Source organism: Solea solea, chromosome 3, assembly GCF_958295425.1.
Source record: "Solea solea chromosome 3, fSolSol10.1, whole genome shotgun sequence".
NCBI lineage: Eukaryota > Metazoa > Chordata > Actinopteri > Pleuronectiformes > Soleidae > Solea > Solea solea.
The window spans coordinates 26,600,577-26,612,887 of record NC_081136.1 but is presented as its reverse complement, the minus strand read 5'-3'; the positions used below and the strand labels follow the sequence as shown (position 1 = coordinate 26,612,887).

The 12,311-nt window shown below is 38.6% G+C and overlaps 1 protein-coding gene across 1 annotated transcript in view; it reads right to left on the bottom strand.

Annotated features, from left to right (window-relative positions):
* Positions 1 to 12,311, bottom strand: part of ano2b (anoctamin 2b) — a 61,898-nt gene that overhangs the window by 13,931 nt on the left and 35,656 nt on the right. Inside the window, exons 19-22 of the mRNA XM_058624044.1 lie at positions 9,780 to 9,891; positions 9,578 to 9,635; positions 9,369 to 9,469; positions 4,602 to 4,744 (exon numbers count right to left, since the gene is read on the bottom strand). Coding sequence (XP_058480027.1) covers positions 4,602 to 4,744; positions 9,369 to 9,469; positions 9,578 to 9,635; positions 9,780 to 9,891 — 414 coding nt within the window. The remainder of the gene's footprint in view (positions 1 to 4,601; positions 4,745 to 9,368; positions 9,470 to 9,577; positions 9,636 to 9,779; positions 9,892 to 12,311) is intronic.

Here is a 12,311-nt window from a genome sequence, read left to right as displayed (position 1 = left end):
TATTTTGGCAAAAAAAAAGGCCAAATTATCGTACATTTGGAATTTTTTTAAATTATTGATCGTACATCGCACAGTGGGTAAAATTATCGTACAAATATGATTACTTTATGGCAACACTGATGCCTACTAATTTTGGCGATTTGGTAGAAGAGAATACATAAATCAACATAAATCAAAACATTTGTACATGTGTTATCTTCAAGGAGATCCCCCATATATACACACTGTCAAATAAATGCATACAATCAACTGCAACATATGTGAGAATAAAACCAACAATAAAGGCCTTTATAATAATAATTCCTGTTCTAAAAAGACAATCTGATGACAGCCCACTGTGGTTTTGCAGTAAACAAAGCCGGATGCTTGTGAGCTTCAAGTTTACATTACAGTAGTGTCATTGATGGTACAGCATATGAAATACTACTATCCTGCTGCAAATATCACTCTCTCCTCTGTCTCTGATCCAGACTTCAGTGCAGCTTATTGTTTTTAATCCACATTTTCACTTTGTCTGTTATACTAAATACACTAATAAGACATTTATAAACTAGATTATTTCTTTATTTAACAGACAATGATAGTGTTTATTAGGAATAGTGTGATAGAAAAAAAAATACTACCTCTGATGTATTTCCATTGGGAGAGACATAAACGTAGCTACATTTGTGGCTACATTTATACCAAAAATAATAATAACATCATGTAAAGGCTATGTTATTGGCTGCGCTCAGACAATGTTATTGTAATTATGCTTCCCTTTGGAGGAAGAATTAATATATTACAGTTTGAGACTATGACTTCTTCCTGAAACCTTTAATTATGTTTTATTTTAAATCTTCTTTACATCCTGACAGCCATTAATAAGTATAGTTGTCTTGAGAAAAACTCAAAACACAAAAACACAGAGAACCTGAATTTTTAAAACCTTGTATAAGAAAGAAAATAAACACTTTGAATAATTATTGTCATGATGAACTGCACAGGTTGTCAGACTGATTTGTACGACAGGCAATCAATCCATTTGCCAGAAGAAAATAATTAGATTTTGTTTATATTATTGTTATCTACAGTCACGAGTTCAAAACAGTTTAACTGCAATGCTTAGTGCTAAACAATGTGAAATTATGAGAGGTCTGACTTAATTCAATCGCTACGTATGATGTAACAAAGACATCAGAAAATTTCTGCCATGTGACACAGGAAGAGAAAGGCTGACGTGTGGGAAAGGAATCAGAATAAACAGACTGACATTCATGAAAGTCATTTTTCTGGTTAGAGTCACAGTGTCTGTCCAGCTTTCAGAACATGCCTTTTAAGGTGAAGCGCTTCATTGCATCAGTTAAACTGGCTCGTTTTATGTGGACCTATGTCCGTGTTTGTGTAAGTTATGAAGTCTGATTAGATTACACACTGTCACATCTATGACTAATAAAACTACACTTTATGGGAATGTATAGTACAGTATATGTCACACACTGTGGCATCGCTGGCAGGAGAGAAATGGGAACAAGTATCTTGAAAATAAAAGTGCCAGTGAAACGTGTTTTGAAGCCAGGCTGGCATCAGAAGATGAATAAATAACGACCCGTTTACAGCAACATCCAAATGAGGAAACAAATATGAGAGAGACATTCCTAAACTGTGGCTGACACATGGCTGATCAGCGCAGTGGAACCTCAGCAGTGTGGGAACGGGGATTTCCAGCGAGCTGGAGACTGACGGCTTCACCTTTGGATACCACTCCCAGACAAAGAGCGGTGAGGAAGAGAATACGACAGAAGAGCAGTGAGCGCCAGAGGGCGAGCTTAGAATGACCTCGCTATCTACCTGAGATGAGGCTGACACACACACACACACACACACACACACACACACACACACACCTTAACTCTGAGACAACAAAGTTGTAAGACAATTCCAGGATTACCCATTTACACACTAACAATGATGTGTGAGTTTGAATGTAGAGCTCATTCCTCAACTTCTCTGCATTTTTCTTCATCTCATGTTCTTCTCTCCTCACATCACGTTGAATTTCATTGCAGCACGATCAGATGAAAATGACAAAAACAGTGTTCTAACCATCAGCCTGGTCCATGTTTTTAAGCTGTTGATCCTGGTGTTGGACCCTGCATTTACGAGAATATTTCCCACGCTAGTATGCAGGGAATCATTTTGACAACATTTTATTTGCTGCTTACAATTTCACCAAAATCTCAATAATTTATGGCTTTGACCCTAGAGCACAATAAGGCAAGTTGTCCTGCTTCACAATCCTCCTCACACATGTTATCAGTTAATAGAATTATTGCTATACATTTACTGAACTGCTGCTGTCAACCACTAGGAAATGCCTGAGGATACAGTATCTCGCCGTGCAGCTCCATCATCTGTCACTGTTCATTGTTTTCTTTATCCGTTTAAGGGATTTCCTCTAAGCACAGGTTTTTATTTGCTCACTGCATGCACATTTTTCAGTGGCGATGCATTAAATGACAGGTGTTAACTTTTGACTAACTTCTTGTCTGTTCCTGTCTGTGATGTGTTTCCAGTCATCCTAGCACATGGTTGCAGCTGTTTCACTTTATTAGAGCAATGTTGCTGTTGCTTTTGACACAAGATCTAAACACAGCACAGACTATCAGCAATATGGAGTTGATAGTCTTAAACATCATTGTGTGAACTCATCATAAAAGTTTGAATGTCATAGACATTTTTTCATATTTCAATTTCATACTCTACACGTATATGACATTTTTAGGTTTGGTCCATAAGAAACATATCTGGAGAGGATATTCACAACGTCCATTAACATCCATCCATCTTCTACCACTTTATCCTCCACATGAGGGTTGCTGTGCCAATTGCAGCTGACAGGTACACCCGTCCATCAGTCTATCACAGCACCACATAGAGACAAGCAACCATGCACTCTCACAATGGTCAATTTAGAGTGTCCAATTTACCTAATCCCCATCTTGCATGTTTTTGAGTGTGGGACGAAGCTGGAGCATGGAAATCCACGCACACACGGGGAGAACATGCAAACTCCATGCACAAAGGCCCTTGTTCCAACAGGGTTGCGAACCTAGGTCTTCTTGCTGCAAAGGCAAGAGTGCTAATCACTACACCAACCGTGTGGCCTGAATGCTAAGCAAAAGCAGCTGTTTATGCTACAAATCAGCTGATCACAAGCTGCTTGATTTTATCTCAAGAAAAATCATCACGTGTGTGTGTGTGTGTGTACTAGCACACGTAACACCTCTATGTCACAGGTAGTGAATCAGTCAACTTTTAAAAGCACACAACTGTTTTTATTCAAATCTGTTTGGCCTCAGTGATTCCATTAAGCAGACTGTCATACTGTTGACAAACATATGAAAATTATCAATAATCTTGACTTGTCTTTTTTTTTTCACTTGACAATCTTAGACACATATTCTTCTGTGTTGACTTAATTACATTTTTTTTTTACACTATTGCAGTCATTCTTTGTTTGCCAACTCGAACTCATCTAATCCTTGGGAGGATGAAATTTAACGAGCCTCTGTGTATTATTTTCTGATGACTCACAGGGTTTATTCCCCCAAAGTATTTAAATTACAACATTAAAGGCAAACTAATATTATCAAACAGACATGGCAATCAAGGCAGTCCACAGAGGGTTTAAATTTAAATGCAGAAACAATTGACATATGGTCAAAAAACATCATTTACACAGTTCCCCCAGTGACACAGATGTAAAACTTTAAAGGTTTTCCATGACTGTTCCCATCCCCATTTTTCATCACGGTACACTGGCTGCCTGTTCTGTGTTTGGACTGAAAAAAAAGGATTGTTCCTACTCACCCCATTTACTCAGGAGAAAAATGTCAATGAGGATTAAGACTCAAACTGAAAAACAGGAACGAGCATGGGCTCAGGGCAAAATTAAATTATGTAAAAATTGCCGTGTATATGACGGGAGCTTTTAGTGCAAAAGATAGTTGACTTTTTTTAACCCTCACTCGAAAATGGCCGTTGCTCTTACACGCAGCCACTGCATTGTTTACCAAGGAATGTATGAAAACAAAAATGAACCACAAAATATTGATACAAAAATTGCAAAGAAAATATCAATTGAGTCATTCAAAAGTAGTATATTTTAGTTGTTTGAAAATACACTTTTTGTTAGCAATGATCAGAATTTCTCTGGCCCCGACGCTTTTGCGCTTGCACTCTAAACTTGTTCTTTGCGCTCCCTGGCTCTTATTTGATGTTTTATATTGTTTATCTTACTCCAGATACTTAAATGTACAAACCTCTGCATGTGGACGGATGCAACAATCTAACTAAATTAATAATAACTACATTCATAGTAGAGGGTAAGTTGATTTAGATGTTGCACTAACTTGCACTAAAGAGGCAGTCATCATGAGACCTCTACAATGCAGGTGTGCAAGTTTAGCTGAAAGAATCCCAATGGTCCTTGAAGATACAGATTATGTAATACCTCAGGTATACTCATTTTAAAAGTATGTTGGTGCCTAAATGGCTGCTCTTTGTCCCTGAGGCTATATTTCCTCTGTGTGAGCGAGTGTGTGTGTGTGCAGACTCACTCATCTCCATGTATTCAGGTGTCAGGCCTTCAAAGGCAGCCAGGGCATAGTCCAGGTTCCACTGCTGTGGAGGCCTCTCCTCCTCCCTCTCTGCCTCCGCTGATCCTTTAGCCTTCATCGCACGCACCAACTTCTTCAGCTTCCTGTCGGAACAGAAGGAGAGATGGGCGAGATTAGAAAAGAAGTTTAAAAAGGAAAAAGCTGCACCGTGTGAACAGCCATAAGAGATTATCTCATGACAGAAAAATGTTGTTTTCCGTAACTTTATTGGAGTGGGACATTTCCAATCTATGAACATTATGACATGTTTAGTTTATGATTATAAAACAAACCTTTACATCCCTTCCTATCCAAACCAGTGAAAGAGAGATGTTTGCTTTAATTCAATTAAATATATAATAATAATTATCTTTTATTAGTTACTTAATTGATCGTCAACTATTCTAATACTAATACCAATTTCTAATACTCAATAATTAAAACAGGGTTTCTGATTTTTCAGCTTCTTAAATGTGAATATTTTGTGCTTTCTTCTCTAAATCTGAATATTTTTGGTTTGTGGACAAAACAAGATATTCAAGATCATTCTTGGGTTTGGGATTAACATTTTCTGACATTTTACGGACCAAACAAGTACTCGATTAGTCGAGGAAATTAATCGGCAGATTAATCGATTATGAAAATAATCCTTGAGTTGTATGACAGTATTGTGCACATGGTTGATTTGTATTCTTTTGAGAAATGAACAAACTGGGAGAGATGAAAACTGAAACTGTGTGATGCTATGGAGTTTGGTTTGTGTGTGTATTTGTGATTGTAAATAATGTATGTATGAAGGTACCATTTATTATGCACGTGGTGGTGCATGTGAATGTGTGTGCCTGTAAAAACTCTAATAAAAGCAGCTTAATGCTCAACACACACGAAAACACACACTAGATGTAGATATCGTCAGACCAGCACACGAGACTGAAGAGACTAGATGTTACTGATGTAGGTCACAGGCAATTACCATTGTTGTACTGCCACATGGTGTCACACAGCAACTCCTATTTTTATTTGTATTTGTTTGATAGTTAGTAGGGCAGCACATGGCCAAGCGGAAAGGGAATTTGGCTTGTAACCAGAGGGTTGCCAATTTGAGTCCCAGCCAGGTCAACGGCTAGGGTACCTCAGAGCAAGGTACCAAAACCCCATTGCTCATTGTTACTTGGACACTCTGCTGTGACAGACCCCAGCCTCAGGGGCCACAAAGTGTTCTCCTATAGTGCCAGTCCCAAACCCAGATAAATGGGAAGTTTGCGCCAGGAAGGGTGTACCAGGTGCAGATAATTTGCTGTGGTGACCCCTATAGAGGGAGAAGCCAAAAGGATTTTTCTGGATTTAATCATCCATTATATCTCCTTTTCCATTTTCTCCTTCTGTGGTTTTGGAAATACTTATATTCATTTATTGTACAAGAATGATATACAGTACTAAGAATTCTCAAAGTCATATTCTGTGGGACCTTCTCAATAAAACAGAATTTAAGTATTTTAGAGACATGCATACCTTAATGTCTACTGCCATGTTTTGTTTTGGAATTGAGTTATACTGTTGCACTTTGTGTTTATTTCTTCACATTCTGCCCAACTGGCACCATGAGATGTGTCCCTGTTTGCACTGTAGCCGTGGATTGTACCCTATCAGTGGATTTTGATAGCAAAGATAACTTCGTAACTTGGGGCGAGTTCTGGAGCTGCAATCTTCTGATCGCTTAGCAGATTTATGGCTTGTTTATTTTTTGTAGTGGACAATGACATCCCCAGGATATGTAAGATACACTGAATTTCTTTTTAAAAAAGTCATGTTTTTGTGTTGGGATTTGACTCGGAGGAGGATTTTTCATGCTAATTGCAGCGATAAAACAATCTCTTGGCTACTTTTTATGAGCTGTGCGACACAGCCGCCGCTGCAGCTGTTAGTGCTGACAGCGTTGTTAATTCTATCATGAAGTGGCAACACGGACGACCTGTTCACCTCCGTGACAGCCTCTGTGTTGTACTGCACAGTTTGTCGTACATTACGTTGCCACAACATTAACATCAACACGTTATGATGAGTCATCTTAGACTGTTCCACTCTACACAAGTTTTCCCAAGACGCAGCACAAATACACCCTTCATTTGTAATTCAACAGGCCATCACTCTAGTGCAGCGGTCACTGCTTTTGCTCTTGATGACACTAATGTGAAGTCTCTATACTCATGAATCCTCTGTGGAAAGATGTGGAGGTTGAGGTCACCACTTCACCAGTTTTTTTTGCTTGTGTTCTGTGTAGGATGGGAGTCTGGTTTTCAATCCAGTGCAAATCAATCAACTTTATTCGTCAACCAAATGGTAAATGGTTTGTATTTATATAGCGCTTTTCAATTCTTGATGACCACTCAAAGCTGCTTTACACTACAGTTTTGCGATTCACCCATTCACACCCATGCCCTCACACTTTCATACAGTGCATCAACATACCCATTCATACGTTGCCAGCACTGCCATCAGAAGCAACATGGGGTTAATTGTCTTGCCCAAGAACACATCGACTAGCGGAGCCAAGAATCAAACCCACAACCTTTGAGGTGAAAGACGACTCGCTTGACCACTGAGCTGCCATCGCCCCAAAAACAGTTCATAAAAGAAATACAAAACAAATTCCAGTGCATTCTAGATGTGCGTGCAAACTTGAGAAAGGTATTAATGTATTATAGAGAACAAATAATCGACCAATCACACGGTATTAACTGAATGCATTTAGGCAAGTAGACATGGTCAAGACGACCTGCTGAAGTTCAAACATCAGAGCATCAGATTGAGGAAGAAAAGGTCATTTCAGTGACTTTGAATGTCAATGCCAGAGGGTCTGGTCTGAGTGTTTCAGAATCTGCTTATCTATAGGGATTTTCACATGGTCTAAAGAAGACAAGCCTTGGTCAGACCTCATTTAGTATAATGACCAGAGTTGCTTTTCAAAATGATTGAAAAGGCAACAGTATCCCAATTACCCACTTTTAGATGGTACAAGGCACTATCACTGAAGAGGCTATGGAAAACTTTGTTTTCATTCAGGTCAATTCATCTAAATCATGTCCAGTTGCTTGTTTGTATCCATTATATCTTCATGCAGAAGCCTTTAGGTTCAGGCACACGTTTGTCAACCTGTGAAAATGCCTCATGTCTCTGTCTTCTCTCAGCGATTCCTGAGATTGCCTATAAAACCCTGTACTGGCTGACACGAGGAAGACATTTGGGTTCCAGGTTGCATCCCAGGATGTGAAAGCTTTTAGGTGGGTGAATGTGAAGCAGATGAGAAGATGGCATGTGTCTGGTATGATGGTATGCGCTGTGGCTCGCCAATCCCTCAGGACATCCTCGAGATACCACCATGTATGATGAGACTCACCCAGCAGGTCTGGAGGTCAAGCTGTGCTTACAGCAACAGTAACAGTGAAGCCTGAAGCCAAAAGCCTCCTCAGCTGTGAGACAGTTGTTATAAACAGAGCTGACCTCTGACCTTCAGGATTTGCATGTACAAGCTGAGTTTTTTCACAAGATGGAGTACTATTGTACAGACATGGGAGGAATGTTATTAGGAGAAGAAGAAGGGCTGACGGAATGTTGTAAGTGCTTGTTATCAAGTACGTGTTGTGCAGCCTTTTGTCAGATTTAGTAAAAAGTAAGTGTGCACAACAACTCATAGTGCAAACCTTAATTTAAAGTAACATGCTCTGTCACTGGAATGCAGCCTCATACAGTTCAGTTTATGTACAAAACAAAACTCTTCTCTAAAGTTTTAGTCAACAAAGATTTAAAGGAAAGGCACTACCTACCTCACAGTTATTTTGGTGAGTGATTTATATGGTGCTATCAGGTCTTTAGAGAGATTTATTGTTGGATTGTGTCATAACTTACAAAGGAAGATGAGAGAAGTGATTATACTTTGCCAGATTCACAATACGACTGAACAATTGATCATTTTTAAATCAAAAACAGTTCAACGAGCAAATAACAGATGGTGTGATTTAGTATGTACCCTATGAAAACTGTATTTCTCTTTATTTACTGATTGTTATTACTCCATTTTAACACAATCGCAGCTTTTTTTTTGCTCTGTTGCTCAATAGAATCATTTTACTGTATATAATATTTTGCTTGTATCGCAAGTGGTTGTGTTTTAAATGTCACGTGATAACATTTGAATTGAAGATTAAGAATAATAGGAATACATTTTATTTTTAAGCACCTTCTTAAGGTCACTTTAAATGAGAAGATAAATCACACACACAAAAGTTAAGATAAAAAGTTAAGATGAAATAAAATGGACAAATCAACACAGTGGATGGAGTTTAAAAATGAATACAAGAGTTTAAAATGCAGAGCAATGAAAAAGATGGAGGAGGTGATAGTGGGGGGGATGGTCATCTCGGGTAAGATAATCGGAATAAGTAAGTGACGTTATTGTTCGGATGTGTTGTGGGAGAGCAAAAGCTTGACGTAAAACCATTAAACTGCAAATCAAATGACAATAATCTGTCAAAACAAAATGTGAATTAGATATTTTGCCCAAACTTCCATCCTAGTTCATTGGTATGAACCTGCAAAAATGGGTTAAACACAGATTTGCATCTTCATGCTCAGAGAAAGTGGAAGACGGCCATATGCGTGTGCCATATTGAAGACACTGCTTGTCACACTTGCTACACTTTGTGGCTTACTTCTCTGTGGTGTACTTACGGGATGCCAATTTCAAAGATGTTGTTCTGGATGAGCTGTTTTCCCAGCATGATGATGCTGAGCTGAATGCACAGCTCGATGAGGCAGCCTCCTGGTGCACACTGAATGAGACACAAGCACTTGATTTCATTCTCTTACTCATCATCAGCTGATGTTTTACTCATTCACTAAAATGAGAACAGTCTCCGATTAAAAGACCGAGAACAAACCTCTTCCATCCGATAGTTGTTAAAGACATACACGTAATTCCCAGGTCGACCTGCGAACCTGTGGAGACACAGTTGACCACACAGACTCAGTAAGGGATGTTTGTTTTTTGGTGTCTTTAGGTGTCTTTCCAGTGAATGAAAAACAGTTGTCCTTTGCAATTTAAAAAAAAAGATCAAAATTGACAGTTGAAACCAGACTTACCGTCCCTTGAAGAAAGCCACATAAAAGATGGGTGCATATGCGTTCATAAACTTTAGTAAGAAGGCTTTTAAGATGAGACGCTCCTCAAAGGTGGTATCTGTTTTGGGGATTTCTGGAAAAAAAACAAATAAACAAAGTGAAACTGTATCACAGAGTCGACACGTCATTGTTTTATAAGACAGCAAACGAAATAGAGGGAAAAAAGGAGCAAGGTAAATGGTGCATGAAGTTTAACATTTGTACAGTATACAGTATGTTAGCTTTGGCTGTCACTGGATTATACAAATGCATGATTTTGTCTATATAACAAGTTCTCCCCCATGACTCCCTTAGTCATTCTGTCTACCCTCAGACCCCTTTAACACAGGACAACCTGGTATAATAGTTGAACAAAGAAAATAGATAATAAAAATATAAAAAAACATAGAAAAAAATAACATTTTAAATAGATGAATAAATAAAGGGGGAAAAGGCACAATTAACAGTAAGAAATGTTAAATATTGTTATTAGTCTGTGTCCGACAACAAAAGGAGTTTTTTGTTGTTGTTAAGGGTTTATGGGGATAATGAGAAATGGAGGTAAAAAATCACTGCCTGTAGATAAGAGAAATGTTGCGTTGCATCAGTCTCACACAAATAAAACAGCAACAGAATTCTGCTGCCTGCAATAAGTGAAAGCATGTTACATTCATTTGAATGTTTGTCATAGTATTATTTTTCTCTCGTCCCCTGAAAACAGCTGTGTGTGGTGATGGTGGAATTTGAATCTGTAGTAGTTCAGAGATCACATTGATCACATTTGGGGCACAGTCAAAACATGTTTGTTAAATCACATGGAGAGAAAGAGTGTCTTTTACATTTATCCTCTACTGTATCTAGGTAGATTTTGGAGAGCTTAGCTTTGCAATAGTGAGTCCTTGTAGCACCTTGAACTGAATTAGGCTCAACTGAATGCAAGAGGAGGATGAGTTCACAGCTTTTCTTCAAAATTGATCAGAAAGGGTTGTCAGTTTGCCCTAATTTTCTCAACAATTGATTCATTTGATGGCAAAACAAGGTCATACAGTTACAAAATATGGCCTTTTCAAAGCATCAGCAGGGAGTATTATGGTCTGTACCACTAGCAGGCGGGATTTGAGGCAATTTTGGAAAGTGGGTCTTTAAAAAGTCCCGTAATCGGAAATAACTGAAAGAAAAATGGAATGGGTTAACACAAAAGGGCTTCTTTTTTTGTTAGCAAGGGTAAATCTAGCCGGCAAAAAGAGGTGGTTATTGCAGATAGCTGTTGACTTTGGAAGAGTGGACCACTTTGAATGTCCTCTTGTCTGTGGTCATATCTTTAAGGTGGCAGTGACAATGGTCTACTCTGCTGCAAGGAGGCTCTACAGATTCTAGGGTTCTTTCCTGAGTCAATAGTTTTGATCTGGGCAAGAACATGGAGATACATTGAAAATTGTATTTAGGAAATACGTTCATCTTAATAGTTTGCACTCTCCCTGCCAGAGACAGAGGCAAATGAGTCCACCTTTGTAAGTCCGATTACATTTTTGCTTTCAGAGACATAACATTTTTATTCCCTTAGGGTACGGATGTAAAAATGCATGTTAAAGGTTTTTGTGCTGTTCCTCAAAAAAGTGACTCTGTCAGTCCAATTTTTGAATTTGAGTTCTAACATGATCAGTGAGTTGGAAGTAGGTTAAAATACTGGCAGGTTTCACATGGCCCAACCCCTCTCTCTTTCGCTTACACACACACACAAACACACACATTACACAAGAGTGTGTGCAGCTGTTCTTCTTAGGACACTGTGATGACTTCCATTCATTTGGACGGCCTTATCCCTCACCTTAACAGTAACCAGTTACAGCCTAACCCTAATATTAACCTAAACACAATTAAATTTTTAGGCTCAAACTTAGCCTCACACTTAGGCAGTTCCTCAGAAATAATGTTCTGTCTCATTAGGACCAGGTTTTGGTCTCAATGAGGACTACTGGTCCTGACAAGGTCAGTTTGTATGCCAGAAAAGGTCCTAAAGAGGTAACAAATACAAGAAAACACACACTATTTTCTATAGAGATGTAACACTAACCATAGCCTAAATCTAACCAAATGACTAACATTAAAGTACCCTTAAAATAAACCTTCACCTTTGAATGCAATGATTTTTTCCTTCATGTGACTGTTGTCAGATGTAGGTCCCCACAACATGAGCAAAACCTAGAGCACACACACACACACACACACACTTTCCCCATTTTCTCACATGTCTACTTGACATTCTTTTCCGCTATTTCTGAGGTTTTGAAAATGAATGTAAATGTGGTTTAAAACTCTGGGGAGAACTGATGGAACAGCTGGAGCATGAAAACATCAAAGTTTCATCAAACTGTCCAGTAAGAGGCAGAAAGGACTTTCTGTTTCTCACACTTACACATGCAGAATGACTACCCGATGTAGAAATATAGATTTAGATTTTTCCGTGAGTTGCGAACTTCATTATTATTCCCTTCAACTTCTTTGAAATATGTC